This window comes from Lupinus angustifolius, unplaced genomic scaffold (assembly GCF_001865875.1).
Source record: "Lupinus angustifolius cultivar Tanjil unplaced genomic scaffold, LupAngTanjil_v1.0 Scaffold_2_261, whole genome shotgun sequence".
NCBI classification, from domain to species: domain Eukaryota; kingdom Viridiplantae; phylum Streptophyta; class Magnoliopsida; order Fabales; family Fabaceae; genus Lupinus; species Lupinus angustifolius.
Window position 1 is genome coordinate 241 of NW_017716668.1, and position 17,175 is coordinate 17,415.

General features: G+C 32.9%; 3 protein-coding genes across 3 annotated transcripts; 2 read left to right on the forward strand and 1 right to left on the reverse strand.

The window, feature by feature from the left end:
* The first annotated feature begins 4,967 nt into the window (after positions 1–4,967).
* On the forward strand, positions 4,968–7,634 carry LOC109337193 (putative pentatricopeptide repeat-containing protein At2g01510). The gene has a single exon (XM_019574114.1). The coding sequence runs from the start codon at positions 4,985–4,987 to the stop codon at positions 7,451–7,453; it is 2,469 nt and encodes an 822-aa protein (XP_019429659.1). The 5' UTR covers positions 4,968–4,984; the 3' UTR covers positions 7,454–7,634.
* A 6,084-nt stretch (positions 7,635–13,718) lies between these two features.
* Positions 13,719–14,326, forward strand: LOC109337195. Its single transcript, XM_019574116.1, has one exon. It carries the CDS (start codon positions 13,848–13,850, stop codon positions 14,178–14,180), a length of 333 nt encoding a protein of 110 aa, XP_019429661.1. The 5' UTR covers positions 13,719–13,847; the 3' UTR covers positions 14,181–14,326.
* A 1,705-nt stretch (positions 14,327–16,031) lies between these two features.
* LOC109337194 lies at positions 16,032–17,042 on the reverse strand (the record flags this gene model as incomplete). Its single annotated transcript, XM_019574115.1, has 5 exons — positions 16,032–16,043; positions 16,075–16,125; positions 16,209–16,415; positions 16,500–16,729; positions 16,821–17,042. Coding segments are annotated over 5 exons (722 nt in total), but the record flags the coding sequence as incomplete, so codon positions are not given.
* Positions 17,043–17,175: the final 133 nt, after the last annotated feature.

Here is a 17,175-nt window from a genome sequence, read left to right on the forward strand (position 1 = left end):
AGTCCTACCCGGACCTAGGTCGTACAAACGCTTTCTGGGCATCCCTCTCATCGATCTCGAATGCAATCTAGGGGTTGTCAGAGATTGCCTAGTTTCGCCTGCGAGAACTGTCCAATCCAACAGGGTACCTCCACAGGAATACAAGGGACTCGTCTCACCCAGACTCTCCCTCAAGACATTGTTGGCGAATCACCGTCCAATCAGTGCCGTCCCTACTTACATCACGGTGCTCTAAGTCGTCCCGTCATTTCCTCTCCACTACTTCATGGTCAAAATGCAATGCATTCTTAATCATAATCAAATACAAATATATTAATCAAACACATGATCGGCCCATCCTTAAGCCATCTCCCGACAAGGAATGCTTCTCGTGGGACCCGATAGTACGTCAACCGTACATGCTCAAGGTAACATCTCAATCACAACAACCCATCACCGAATACTCCTGGACGGTCACATGACCAAGCCTCTTACGATCGGTCGATCGTTGTTTAGTGATATCATGTATTCTTACTAGGGTACCCCCTAGTTCACGACCTCAAGTCGGATACTTGCCCAACAAGGCATAAACACAAACAATGCTTTCATACTTTTGTGGAGTCATGCTTCTCATCAAAGCCATGATCTCCTTCCACCACTTTTATATCACAACACACCTTACTCGGGTTCATCGCATTATTCATAACATCATTTCATTTCAATCTCCAGTAAACTTAATCTTCCACACTATCCCTCATCAAAGCTGGGACTAGTCGCTCAAGCGACAATTCATCTTTAAATCTCAAATAAACTTAAGCCTTCCTCGCCCACGCGAAGGTACTATCGCCCAAGCGAGACATCTCTCGCCCAAGCGACAAAGTTCCAGAGGCTCATTAAAATCCTGGGCGTTCTCGCCCAAGCGAGGCCCTTACTCGCCCAGGCGAGGCTTGCTCGCCCATGCTTCTTCTCGCTCAAGCGAGAGAGTTATAGAAACTCATTAAAATCCTGGGCTTTCTCACCCAAGCGAGGCCCTTACTCGCCCAGGCGAGGCTTGCTCGCCCAAGCGAGACTTTGTCGCCCGGGCGAGGGAGTTCTAGAACCAAAACTTCCCCTCGCCCAGTCCTCGCCCAAGCGACAGGGACTTGGACAAAATACCAATTTTGCCCTTTTCGACAACCGAAACCCATTTAAACATGATTTTTCAAACACCTGCACCCATTTAAGCAGATTTCCCTCTAGGAAATCATTACAAAATCTCCTAGGGTGGCTAATGATGATCTCATAAGAGATTTGAGAAAGTGACGTGAGGTTTGCTTTATGGAAAGCAAATTTCGCATCCCAACGCGGAATAACCACTAAACGGACACGTGCGATAAACACGCCCGAGTATTATCGACCAATACTCGATCAAGCATTATAAATCGTCCGATCTTAATATTCGATTAGAATTTCGGATTTCAGCATTCCGAGTGAAAAATATTTAGAAAATAGATATGGATGTAATCAGGGTCTATATTGACTCAATATGAAATTACAAAGCCAACGGCGTGATCGGAATTCGATTCCGAGTTACGGAACTCAAAAACCACTTTTTGAGCCGTACTGGGTAAGATTCGGCACCGACAGCGGTCCGAAACCGACTGTCTCCGAAAATCATGAATATTTACCACCAAATTGGAAATAGAATTTCAAGACTAAAACTCAACTAGAGTTTCGTCTAATTCTTTACCGAAAATTCCCAGAAATTCATTTTCGAAAATACAATAAATAAAAATATTAATAAAATCTTATAATTCAATATCTTAAAATTCACGGTGTTACAATAGGGAAGGTATTAGCACCCTACCCGTCCACCTTAGACGGTACCCTTTACTAAAATATATGACTTTATTATTATTAGTATTATTATTTATTAAATTATTTGGTTAATTAATTAATTTAAATGATCAAAACTATTTTATTTTTTTTAGTTAAGCCTGACAAGATTGACTCTGGTCCTACGTATCTCTATTAAAGGAATCAAGGCTTATGTAGAAAAAGGTTTGATTGGTTGAGTGTTTTAATTTTAAGGAAATTGTATTTTACTTGAAAACATTGACTTTTGCCTATTTGTTAACTTATGGAACATAATTTTTTTTTAGTTGAGTTATGTTTTGTCATATATTTAAAAAAAATATTCAAGTGATTTTGGGATTTAATCAATTGAAAAGAGGTGGAATTATTTTGTTTCAAAAAGACATTTTTATTTATCTTGATATGTGTTATTTTATTAAAAAGTGTTCAAAAGATTATTAGTAAAGATTTCAATTAATTACATAAACAAGATAAATTTAGTTAAATCATCAAAGTATTTGATACATGATTACAAACCTTTTTTATTTTATAAATAGTTAGAATAATCATGGAGAAACTATTTAGTCAATATATGTACGCAAGTGTTTAGAAAATATTATTAATACTGTAACATATAGGTGTTATTCTTCAAAAGTAATAATATAAACGATTAAAGAATTCAAATTATTATTTGTCGTTATTTTTGTTTTTTTATAACTTTATTCAACTATTAAAAATATTTGTTCTTTAATTGATAATCTATCTACAAGATTAATTAATTAGCAAGAGATTTTTAAAAATTGGTAAATGAACCCACATGATTCCTATTCCACTTTCTATCCATCGTGATTTATTTAATTATTAGGAACTATGTTTATTTTTAATAACATGATTATATGTATATAGTTAGTAAAGTAAATATAACAGTAGGATTAGCTAAAAAATTAGAAATACCAACCAAATGCCAAAATGGAGTTCCGCACAGTGGAGGATCAAGGGAGGAGTTTGGACAGCTTGAGGACATGTGGCGCTGCTGTATTGGTGGAAACGTTGTTGTTGGATTTGTCCAGCCACGTGTCGCAGGGCAATTGGATGACGCTGATGATGCACGGGGTGACGATGGAACTACGTGTAGTAGATCCCGTGTTCCTCACGGGTGGTGATCTGGTGTGACATAGCGTGATGTAGCTAGGACGCTTTTCGTCTTGTGATTGTACGGAGCAAAGTCCACGGCCAATGGGGGTGGTCAAAAGGATGGATGGTTCAGATGGAAGGTTGCACGGATTTGTAATGGGTTTGCTCACGCAGGATAATTTGGCTATAACTTTTTCTCTCTCTCAGAACCCTTTTTTTTTTGCAGAGTTTCAGTAGAGCTTTTCAGTGTAAAAACCGTGTCAAAATAATCTTCCCCTAACCCCAACTTATACTACAACTTAAAACCCATTAACTCCTAAAATTACTCTAACTATCCTAAAAATTTGGCCATCACTCTCTGAAACAAATTAAACTAACTGAATCAGATTTTACTGATTCTAAGAAATCACTACTGCCACTTTGACCAGGTTTATCTATTTGTTTGTTTTTTTTAACTTTATATTTTGAAATTAATTCCACTTTTTATATTTTACTAATTTATTGATTCCGAAAATTAACAAAAAAATCACATAAATACTTTTATTCTTCTACGATTTATTAGGAAATTCAAAATTATTGTTATATATTCTTTTACAAATACTTTTAAGATGATCTATTTGGTATATTAATTTAATTACCCTTTAAAAAATCCGAAAATAATTTACAAAAAATAAATAAATAAAAGTTTTATCTTCTATGTATTAAAAAAATTATTTTCGAAAACAACTATAGAAAATATTTTCCTTCTCCTTTCTTGTGTTTTTTATTTGTTTTCGAAAATGCTATATGGGCTTAGGAATGTCTAAAAATTCGATTTTATTTTTGTGACAAAATCATGTGGGTTTTTGGCTTTTAATTTTATATAAAATTTATTTTTAAAAATTAAGTTGCTTTATTTTAAATTTTGGTTAACCTAATCATACATATGTAGGAACTTTAACCAGTTTAATTATCTCTAAATTTTAGTTAACCTAATCAGTTAGATATAGGAACCTTTTAATTTAATAATAAATTTTGAATTCAAATTTGCATTAAAAAAAAGTTTTTAAGCTTTTTATGGGCCAGACAAAAATGGTGTTCTAACCTACAAATTAAAAGGTGGGAGTCCCTTTCCTAATTGTGAGAGAGACATCATAATGTGAACCATGGCATGGGCATTGCCAAGTTAGGAATCATCATTTCTTATAAGAACCAGCATAGATGCAACATAATCAAGTACACTATGAATGCAGCATAATTTGAGAACTTTCACATCTGGGTTGCCTCATTCGTGAGGGCCAAGAAAATGAAAGAAAATCCAACAAAAACTCATAGATGATTGCTACAGCTTCCTAATGAATGTTCCTGCATGTTTTGGCCTAAACAGAACATTATCTACATCTCTGAATGACTTCTTTATCTCTAACAATGTTCCTTCATCATTTGATTCCACCTTTTATGTAAACCATTATCAGTGAATTATAGTTTATGATTAAAGTAAACTATTTATACATGAAAAATAAAGATTAACTAATTAAAATTAACTCTAACTAAAAATATATTTAACAAAATGATAATATAAAAATTCTTATATTATTAATACATATTTTTTATCCATTGTTATAGATAATATAAAAATATAGATTAGTATATCCATACATTAAATGATTAGGATTAAAAATTAATTATTTATCATATGATTACTTCTTTTAATTGTTAAAATAAGATCCAATGATTTATTTAAGAGAATAATGTATCTCCTTACATAAGGAGATAACTTATCTCCTCTAGCCAGTAAAAATGTGACATGTGTGCTATTTTGTTTATTTTTAAAAATATTTTTATAAAAAATGATGAAACATGACACATGTCATGATTTTACTGGCAGGAGGAGATAACTTATTCCTTATATAAGGAGATACTTCATTCCCTTTATTTAATTGTTTCATCTCTCACAATATATCACTTGGGATTTGCATTTTTTATTACTTTGTAAAATAACACTCCATATAATAAAAGGGTAGACGTAAATAATCAAAACCTTGTTTTCAAATTTTACATGAATCGCATGAAACCATGTACGAGGAAAAACACACTACAAAACCTTGCCATTTTCAGTTCACAACCCAAATCATCAAAACCACACCTTCAAGTCGAAAACCCCATCGATGCTTCAATAATCAAAACAGGTTTTAATCCCAACACATGCCGTTCAAATTTCCAAGTCAATACCCATGTTCAGCGTGGGGAATTAACTCATGCCCGCAAACTGTTTGATAAAATGACTCACAAGAATACTATTTCCTCAAACATAATGATAATGGGTTACATAAAATCTGGTAATCTTTCTACTGCTAGGGACTTATTTGACAGCATGATTGAACGCACGGCCGTTACCTGGACAATGATGATCGGGGGCTATGCCAAGAACGATCAGTTTCGTGAGGCTCTTGGACTTTTTGCGAATATGTGTAGGCACGGAATTGCCCCGGATTATATTACCTTGGCTACTCTCTTATCTGGGTTCAGTGAGTTTGACTCTGTGAATGAAGTAACACAAGTTCATGCCCATGTTATTAAATTGGGATATGATTCGACAATTATGGTTTGCAACTCATTGCTTGATTCTTACTGCAAAATCCGTAGCCTTGGTTTAGCTTGTCATCTTTTCAAGCATATGCCGGAGAAGGATTCTGTAACTTTTAATGCATTGTTGACAGGATACTCGAAAGAGGGGTTGAATCGTGAAGCGATAAACCTGTTTTTCGAAATGCAGAATTTGGGGTTTAGGCCTACAGACTTTACTTTCGCTGCAGTTTTATGTGCAGGTATTCAGTTGGATGATATAGAATTCGGGCAGCAAGTTCATGGTTTCATAGTAAAGACCAACTTCGTGTGGAATGTGTTTGTGGCTAATGCTTTGCTTGACTTCTACTCGAAGCATGACCATGTTGCTGAAGTAAGGAAACTTTTCTATGAGATGCCGGAGTTGGACGGTATCTCTTACAATGTACTTATTACATGTTACGCGTGGAATGGGAAACTCAGAGAATCTATTGATCTTTTCAGGGAATTGCAGTTTATTGGATTTGACCGCAGGCAATTCCCATTTGCTACCTTACTTAGCATAGCTTCAAATGCTTTAAACCTGGAAATGGGTAGGCAAATTCATTCACAGGCTGTTGTAACGGCTGCCATTTCAGAAATTCTGGTTGGGAATTCTTTGGTTGACATGTATGCTAAATGTGACAGATTTAGTGAAGCGAATAGGATTTTTGCAAATCTGACTCATCAAAGTTCAGTTCCATGGACAGCCCTGATCTCGGCTTATGTTCAGAAGGGACTCCATGAAGAAGGCTTAAAGCTATTCATTGAGATGCAGAGAGCTAAAATATGTGCTGACTCGTCCACTTATGCCAGCATCCTAAGAGCAAGTGCAAGTTTAGCCTCAATCACACTGGGAAAACTGATACATTCGCATATAATCAGATCCGGATACATTTCAAATGTATTTTCTGGGAGTGCACTACTCGACATGTATGCAAAATGTGGATCCATAAAAGATGCACTTCAAATGTTTCAAGAGATGCCGATGAGAAATTTAGTCTCTTGGAATGCACTGATTTCAGCTTATGCACAAAATGGAGACGGCGACCTTTCACTTAGATCATTTGAACAAATGGTCCATTCAGGTTTGGAACCAAATTCTGTTAGTTTCCTGAGCATTCTCTGTGCCTGCAGCCACTGTGGTCTAGTTGAAGAAGGATTGCAGTACTTTAATTCCATGACCAAAACATATAAACTTGTTCCCAAAAGAGAGCATTATGCATCAATGGTTGATATGTTATGCCGGAATGGAAGATTTGAGGAGGCAGAGAAATTGATGGTTCAGATGCCTTTTGAACCCGATGAAATAATGTGGTCATCGATTCTCAACTCATGTAGAATCCATAAAAATCAAGAGTTGGCGAAGAAAGCAGCAGAACAACTATTCAATATGAAAGTCCTCAGAGATGCTGCTCCATATGTTAGCATGTCCAATATCTATGCTGCAGCAGGTGAGTGGGACAATGTCGGGAAGGTGAAGAAGGCGATGAGAGACCGAGGAGTTAAAAAGGTCCCAGCTTATAGTTGGGTTGAAATCAAACACAAAACTCATGTTTTCTCAGCCAACGACAAGTCTCACCCGCAAATGACAGAGATAACAAGGAAGCTTGATGAGCTGGAAGAGCAAATGGAGAAAGAAGGGTATAAACCCGATTCAAGTTGCGTCCTTCACAACGTCGACGAGGAAGTCAAAGTAGAGTCTCTTAAATATCACAGTGAACGCATTGCCATTGCCTTTGCACTAATTAGCACCCCAAAGGGGTCACCTATATTGGTGATGAAGAACTTAAGAGCATGTACCGATTGCCATGCCGCGATCAAGGTAATCTCGAAAATAGTTGATAGGGATATCACAGTCAGAGATTCAAGTAGGTTCCATCACTTCAGAGATGGATTTTGCTCCTGTAGGGACTACTGGTAGGCTTAGTACTATTGAGAAAATTAATATCTCTTTTAACTTTCAGTATCCCTTGTCCTGGCACCTACATTTACACACCATTATTTTGTTAAGAAATTTATACTTTAACTTCTTGATACATGTACAAATTTGAGGAAATCTTAGTGTAATTATTTATTCTTAATATTTTTATACCAATGCTCTGAAGGCCAAACAAATATGCACATTTTTTGTGTTTTTTCTTTACGGTTAACAGGTATGTTGTCTTTATATTCAATTAAATCACACAAATGTTACCGATAAGGTATTGTCTAGTGGTGTAAGGTCTCGCTAAATTCTCAAAAAAGACTAAAAGATCAAAGGTTCGATTCTTGTGAGTGATGTTTGTTGGGAGGGGGGACAACTACACACTCTGAAAGGGATTAATTCCTTATCTATAAGGTGAGGTGATATCATTAATAGTACCCCAAAAAAATCCCACAAATGTTGTATAGCAAATTGGACACACAAATCCATAACATATTGGTCGTTGCAACCCTTTAAATTTTTGTATAGAGAAGTTGCTACCTTAAATAGGAAGATTTGAAAGCATCATTTCCACTAATGCCAATTAGTCCAAATGGGAAAAACTTTACTATCATTAAGTAAAGTTTCCAATCCAATTGGAGTATTGTGAATGAAAAAAATGTATGATAAACATGTAAGAAAACTTTATCCCAGACATGGATTTTCTTGATTTGACTAAAGATTAATCAAAGCAATGCAGCTTTCTAAAAGAAATAACATTAATTCTAACCACAACTATAGAATCTCAGTATTACAAAATTCTCTTCAATACCATCATTCTAAAACCAAAACTTCAATTCATAAAAGGAAAGACAACATATAGAAACCAAGATATTGCTTCTTAAGAAAATTATGAGGAACAACTTTCAGTTGCTTCCTCTGCTTAGACATAGCAATATATTGGTGGAACTTAGTGGTGTAATTGAAAAAATAAGGCATCCCAAATCGGATATTTGACATACTTGAGAAGTGTATATAACATAGAAACTTCTCTCTTGGGGTGTGCCCTGTGAGGTATAATGGATTTTGTGATGAGAGAAGATGAACCATTTTTTACCACCAAGTGTTGCCGTCGTCTGGTCGGCTCGATTCAGTCCCAGACTTGGGCCGTGTGGCGCACTTTGCACACCATGAGCACATGCTAGAATACACATTCTACTTTGTAATGTATTGTCTGCCCCACATCTGCTCAATTTGACTGTCCGTCTTGGAACGTTTGTGTGACTTGGGTTAGCATTATGTCGTTATATATTCCAGCTATCTATTGTGATTAGTTGAAAAAATATATTTAAATTAAAAATTTAATAGTTAAATATTTTTTTAACCAATTATAAATAATGACACACGATATGATACACTGTTTTAGAACAGAAGGTATCCTCCTAGGAGTTTGAGTTTCCAACTATATACGTAGAATCTTCATTTATTTGAGAAAATCACATTAGTTGAACAACATTTCTCAGCTTTCCTTTCTCCCTCTTTTGCTTGATGCACTTTCCAAACAAAATATTGCCTTTCTTTTCTTATAGTTTTTAGGAGTTACGAGTTGCAATAGTCATATCTTGTGAGTTTAAATCTTAAACGGATTCTACAACACAATGAAATATGATATAGCAAGACTAAATTGTTTTATTCGTGAGACATCATAGTTGATAGACTGCTCCAACATTTCTAACATAATCAAAAAACTTATTAAAGAGAACAGTGGACACGTAGCTCAATCAAATAATATATTCGGTGTTAAAGATTAATTTTTAAATCATTTTATTGATTTAACATGTATTTAGTATATATTATATTTTTAGTTTATAAATAGTAATATTAATGATGCACACTCTACATTTGGATCCTAGATAGAGTACTTATGGAAATATTATATCTAGGACATTTCCCTAAATTTGGTTCTTTCAACTTATTTCTTATGTTTATAATTATTATAACTACAATTGTTTTTTGTTAGCTTATGATAGAACAAAAACATCGTTATTTAATTAAGTTTAAAATTTATTTGTACATTCAGGTCCTAGAAATGACATTTTCCTAAGTTGTACATGATGATATTTATTATTTTATTTTTTAATATATGTTGCATACTTTATCTTTAGGTCCTAGATCCGTGACTGAGGTAAATCATATCTACAACAATGCCAATTTGTGCAAAGATATAACAAGTAGACCTCTAATGATGAAAGCACTATGAAGAAAATATTACTCTTGACATTGACACAATTTTAATGAAGACATAAAAATCAACAAAAAGAAGAAAAACGAAGAAAACCTTGAAGACATAGAAAACAAACTTTCAAAGATCAAGTTTTATATAATCTTCTAAGATATGTACTTCTATTATAAAATCTTTTAATTGTGATTAGTCATAATATTCAAGTAAAAATCTTTTCGAAATCATATTTAAACTTAAAATGAAATAAACATAATTTTCAAAAAGCTAAGTAACATGTTACTTGAACTGAGTAACATATTACTAGCATTAAGTAACACGTTACCCAAACTGAGTAATAGGTCACCCAACAATTTTAACTTAGAGTAACTACTCGATTGGACAAAATGTTTGGGTAATCAGTTACCCAATGCAGTAATCGGTTAATAAGAGTTATTAGACCATATTTTCAAATTCAAATTGAACACCTTTTATCCAAAATGATTAGGTTTTATTCTAATCGACTTCTACCTTCACTTAGGGGCATAGTGACTAGTTGGAAGCCTATTTAAAGGCACTATGACTCCCTAATTCGTTCATAAATTTCCCACAACTTACACACTAACTTTCAGAATAACTTTCATACACTTTGTTCTTGCAACTTTGAGTTTTAACTTTTAGAATTTTTCTGAAATTGCATTCAAGTATTTTTCTTTGTTTTCATATACTAAAAAACTTGAGCATTGTGTATTATGCGGTCAAAGATCATAAGGGTTGCAAGTTTAGAATTGTTACATCTTGTAAGCAATATTTGTCATAGTCATATTTTTCATTCTTGTAAAAGTGCCGTAAAATTTTCACCAGGGTGAGGTAGAAAAGGGAAGAATGAAACTTAGAAGAGGTGTTCTTTTAAGTGGTGAGATTATCTAAATGGTGAGATTATGGTGAGTGTGTGTTGTACTCATAATTTCGGGGTGAGATTTGTAATTACAACTCAGTAAAATCTCTTTTGTGCCAAGAGGACTAGATATAGCCTTCAAGTGGACAAGAAGGTGAATAAATATAAAAACTGATGTATTTATACTCTCCTCTCCACTCTTCACTTTTATTTATATTTTCTACGACTAATATTTCTGAATTCTGATGCATTATACTCTACCCGTTTAAAGTTGCGAAAAATCCTTAATTGTGCAGAAAATGAATTCATTCTCTTTTAGTTTATCATTTTATACTTACAAACATCTATCTTGGAGCACATCTCATTCTACATCTTTATAAATAGAGGGAATCACCGATAAAGGAGTCTTACTTTCTTACACTTTCACTCTACTACCTTTAGTGTTAAAGTCCATTTTTAGGTAGCCACGCAAGATGGTATAAAACCACATCTTCCACACCAAAAAACATAGTTCTTTTTTAATTATTCCATTTCTCATGTCACTTAACTATGATAATTAAAAGAATATGGATGTTTGATGTGATAATTAACACCGTTCGTGTCTGGTTTGATTACTATGGTCTGCAAAAATATTCTTAAGAAAACATTCTGAAACTCGAAATATCTTATTTAGTTAGTATGATGTGCTAAATGATTTATGTGCTTTGTGGTAACCCGTTTCTAGTGTAATAGTTTCTCCATGCCATAAAGATGAAATATATTTTTAATACTTTGTTCTATAAATCAACTAATGATTAAACTAGTCATTTAATCATATTTTTATTATCACATCCACATCACAATACACAAATTCTCATCATTTTTATTGATTATAATGACTTTAATATGCTATAATACTTTGACTATTTTTTATCATTTTTATGGGTCGGAAGGAGTATTAATTATTTTTATTTTAAATAGATAAAAATTTAAATAAAATTTATGGGGTCATTAATAGTAATAGTTGGGATCATCTAGGATCTTCTCAATTATCACTTTAATGATTTCTGTATTATTTAAATAATGTCCATTTAAATTGGTTTTGAATTGTGTAAATAAAATGACCCCATTTTATCCATTCTTTCTGCAATTTGATTTAAAGAAAAATGAAAGGCTTAAAAATCCATAAAACACATTTCTTATAAAATGAATTTAAAACTTTTTATTTTCTTTATTTCCCCTCTGAAATTAAATTCACAAATAGTACATAAGAAAATGTGTCCTCTTGATTTTTCATATAATAGAAAGATGTTCTTGAATTGGTAGAGATTAATCTCAATTATTGGGATCAAGAAGATAACAATAATTAGTTTCTTATTCTATTTACAAAAAGAATTAGGTAGTTTTGTCATATACATACGAGATGACAATATTGTTAGAGGTGAAATGAAATTCAAACTTTATGTTTGGTTTGTTAATGAAAGATTGGATTAAAGGATAGACATTCAAACATTTCACATGGTGTCGGTCATTTTTAAATTGGTATTTCATCATTGCTTCTAGGATTCAGATCTCCAACCTTAAATTATGTGAATGTTTGGTTTTATAAACTAATAACTTTGCATCACTTAGTTTATAATAACAACTACACTTTTATTCCATCTAGATGAGATTAACTATAAGATAGTTTATAAAGTAAGAAAAGGAAGAAAAAAAATGTTCAAAAGATGTTTAGTCTATTTTTTTTCATATTATACTATCAAGCTTTATCATCAAAATCTAAAAATACAACACATCTTTAAAAAATTAAATTATGAGTAAATTGAGTTTAACGCAATTGTGGATAGTTGCTTAAATTTAAACAGTAATTATAGTTTTGATGTCATTAGGAGATTCCAGAATCACAATATTGTGATTACAATTTGGTTGGTGGAATCTAATTTTAATAATAATGCATAAGGCTAAAAAAAGTTGTGATGCATAAAATAAGGAATTTGTATCCTTTTCTTACTTTAGTGATTTGAACAAAACTTTGAAAACTGATTTAGTGACTAATGAAAATTAAGAGTTGTTTGTTGTTTCTTGAGTTACTTTCTTCAGTACAATTTACTTTAAAAATCAAACAAATTATAATTTCTTATCTCTTGTTTATATTAAATCAAAACTAACATTAAACTTTAAAATAATATCTAACCACAACGTTTCCATATAATTGATGATTAAGATGTACATTAAATTTTCTAAACTTACTCCATATCCTTTTCCATATTTAACATTATATCCTTTTCCATATTTAACATTATAAATACCTAAACTTCTAAGTTGTAATCGTAATAATATTTCAAAACTAGAAGTTTGGTGGAATATCATCATCATGTGTACCATGTCCTAAATTCACATGGGGTAGGGTAATATGAACCCTATACAAGGCCAAAAGAAAAGGGTCCCCTTCTATTAAAAGAATCCAACACCTTCAGCATGTGAACTATTAAGGAACCTCACCTTGGCAATAGTATATGGATGCAAAGTTCAATCTCTTTGCCCTTAGGAAAATGGAATCTCTTATTTACTATTGATCACAACCGACAAATTAAGAGAAACACAAGCTTTTATTAAATATGGATGCAAATAGTAGAATAAAAACTAAAACCCTTTACTTTTCCCGTGATATTCACTAAATGCACCCAAAAATGTTTTATTATTATCTTCCTTTCGGTTAAGTTGTGTTTATTACAATTACAGAAAACTGCATACAAATGCAGGTGCGATTGTAGTTGCGATGTCATTGACTCCTGAAACTTTAATATTAAGGATACAATTTTTTGATATAGCAACAGTAACTCATCACTTATGGGTAAGAAACTAATTACATTTAAAGTGTATGGTTATCCTTTAAACAACTGTAATGAGTTGGATCTCCTCCATTAACAGAGAGATAAATGTTTCAAAAACAAAGGAAATATAATGGCACGTCTATCCTTTTAATTACAATGAAGTTACACTTTGTCGTTAAAAACAAATGGAGAAACATACATTTACCTCTCCATTAATGGAAATGATCATTGTTCAATGTAGTTCATAGGAATCAAACATTTGACTCTTTAGCCTATCTGGGTATCTAATGAAATCTTGCACTACTAGACCAACATCTTATTGTAATATTAAGTTTGCAAGGGGGAGAATGTAATTTCAAACACTTTCCATACTTAAATATTGTTGCTACTTATCTATCCCCTACTTAACACACACACATTCAGACTCCAACACTACTTGCATTTTCTATTCATAAATTTTATACACCAAGTTCAAACAAATCCATGGCTACTATCATCAAATTATCTCTCTTTCTATTTCTATTTGCCATGCTTTCCAATTCAAAGGTTCTTAGTTCAACAACTGAGCCAACGATTTCAGCTTCACCAAGCGTTTTACCTTATGTAACTTCACCAGATATTTCTTCATTTTTTCCAACTCCAAGTACCAATAAACCAATGAGTTCTTCAGCTCCTTCTGAGGCACAGGCACCAGCACCAAGTTCAGGTGAATTTGAAGGGAAAAAGTCTTCTAATTCAGCTAAGTTGGATTGTGTAGCTGCCATTGTTGTTATCCTGCTAAGTAGTTTATTGATGAGTAATGTAATTGTTGTTTGAGCATAGCTATGTTTAGTGTCATTTTCAATGTTTTACCCATTAGAGTAAGTGTTATTTCTTTCTATTAATCCATTTTCATTAATTTGCATGTTTAATATATATACATTATAGATTATAGATTGTTTATGCAATTTCTTATGAATTCACCAATTCTACTTGGTTTTTGTAATTCTCCTAGGAATTGAGCCTTTAAAAGCAACATCATAGCCAGAATAGGTATACAAACCTATTAAAATGGGTCGGCCCAACTAGCACTACAGTTAAAATTCCTGTTAGCCACGGGTTGTAAACGTGGCTAAAGTGGAAAAATAAACCGTAGCTAGATTGAGTGGCCACACTTAATGTTTTTGTGGCAAGGAATGGCGTTGCTAAAAATTAGCCACGGTCATTATGTTATTTCGCTACATTTATATGTGGTAACATTTGTTTAGCCACAGTCTGTTTAATTCAGCTATAGTCGAATCGTGGCCAAGTTGCTGATTTTGCAACACTACAACCGTGGCTAAGTTGCTTATTTTTTCACAATCCATCTGTGGCTAATTAAATTTATTTAAAGTGACTTTCGTATATACTCCTCTCATGATCCTAATGTGTCATTGTCTCACAATCTTTATTTTCAATAATATAACGGTAAATTTATAATAAAATTAAATATTTGCTAGCTAATAATAATAGTAGTAAGTGTTATACCATTAGAAAATTGAATCTTATACAATTACCAAATGTTTAACATTCAAAAATCCTTATAAAAAAAACAAAATGCAAAATGTTAAAATCATATAAGTTCATGAATTCTAAGAAACCGTATCTAAGATGGTAGAACATCACGAGCGAAAGTGGTTAACTAACTACCAAATTTTTCGACTAGAAACTTCTCAAGAGTAGCCAAACGATTTTGAGTATGTGCAAGTTGCTCCTTGGTCTCTTCATACCTTGATAGTTTTACTTCCAAAGTTTGTACATATTTCTTCAAGTCTTCAACATGTTGACTAGAGCCACTAGAAAGTATGTGCAAGTTGCTCATTGGTCTCTTCATACCTTGATAGTTTTACTTCCAAAGTTTGTACATATTTCTTCAAGTTTTCAACATGTTGACTAGAGCCACTAGAATTCACAAAACCAGTAAAATGTCTAGACGTTCCAAAAACACTAGAGGGACAAATACCAATGCCCAAACATACACTCGGCCTGAATGTTTAGATCCATATGTTTTTCCAATTGCATCATTGGGATGAGCAAATACCTTTGATGAAACACCTGAAGTAGTGACATTTTTTTGATCTTGAGGTAAATGCTCTGATATTTTATCCTATTAAATAACAAGAAATTAATAATTTATATAGTGGCAAATTGCAAATGGCATGACATTAACCTATAATGAAAAATTGCATCAATAGAATCAAAAGGGACAAAATGATATTATGCATTTGCCTACCTAACTAACTGCATACCATTATCCATTTCACAACTTAGGAAATGGTTCTAAAAATGATACACTTTTTAGGACATATGTAACACATCATGTATGAAAAGACTTTAAATTACTTACAGCTAGAGTTTTTCCGCAACACTGGGAAATATTTTAGAGTGATACTATGGTTCTGTTAAAAAACCATGAGCTATAATATGCTCTAAGGAAAACCCACTAACTTTTAGAATAAAATAGAATATTAATCACAATCAACAATTAAACTGTTAGGGAAATGGTTCTAAAAATGATACACTTTTTAGGACATATGTATGAAAAGACTTTAAGTTACTTACAGCTAGAGTTTTTCCTTCTTCGCTTACATAGCTTCCATCCTTCTTCAATAAAGTTGACAAAACAACCTCACCACGACATATAGGTCTTTATTTGACGACCTCTCCTTGCATTGCTCATACTATCACCAACATGGGAAACTTTAAGATTTTTGCGACTTCTAGTGTTCGCCAAACTTTGTTTCTACAATTGCCAAACATTGTAGTCATTATATTAAAAAAAATCAAGTCTTGGAGAAATTAAATACTTCACAACATAATGTTTACCTTCATCTTATCCTCCTTATAATGATGCACAAATGCAGTCCAATCAGCACAATCTAAACCTGGAGGAGGATTAGCAAGTATGTCTTCCTTACTTTTATTAGGATAGAAATACTTACACCTTAACCTATATTTATAGGCCCTCCATCTTTCACCTAGAGTACTCATAGCCCATTTGACTCCAGCAACATAATCAAACTCAAAATTTTCCTTCACACATTATTAAATACGCTAGTCAATTTTCAATGACAATAGGAAAAAATTATTAAAATTGCAAATTTTTTAAATAATTACCTCAATATATTTCCATTGTTGGTATCTATTATCCTTTGACATCCAATCCCATCTTTTAACATAAATAGGACAAATTGTTGAGTTTTGAGCTAGTTTACCAAGAAACCTCACAAGTAAGTTTGAGCCATTGTCATTGCCTTGTCCATAACCATTGAGTTCCACAATAACTTTTTTAGTTTTTTCCAAATGCCAAACCTGAATTGCTTGCATTTTTCGAGTTTCAATTTCTCCTGAAGAGGTATCTGCAATTATGTACAAGAAGCAAAGTATTAAAGGTAAACACATAATAACATATTGAAGCTAACGGAATATTGTTCTTACCTTTAACCTTGATAAATAAGGGTTCTTCTCTATCTTTTGATTGAGTTTCATTTGAGTTTGAGGAGGTTTCAAAGTTGTCATCACCATATGAAGCATCGTTTGTGTTCACATGTGCAGGTTCAACACCCTCTTGATTGTCACTAGTTTGTTGTTGCATATTTTGGGTACTTTCGCTACTGTTTTCACCTTTTTGTCCTCGTAGCTTTTCTAGCATTACTTGTCCTGAATTCGCACGCAATGAATTATTAAAGATATAATGCAAATAGTGTGGCACAAATTGTAAAAAAGTCTATTTTATATTGTCAAGTACATAATATAGGATATTAAACTACTCTAACATTCTTCCTTCTTCATC

Excerpts from the sequence above, each read along its gene's own strand:
- LOC109337195 (XM_019574116.1), top strand. The coding sequence starts at position 13,848 with ATGGCTACTATCATCAAATTATCTCTCTTTCTATTTCTATTTGCCATG.
- LOC109337193 (XM_019574114.1), top strand. The coding sequence starts at position 4,985 with ATGAATCGCATGAAACCATGTACGAGGAAAAACACACTACAAAACCTT.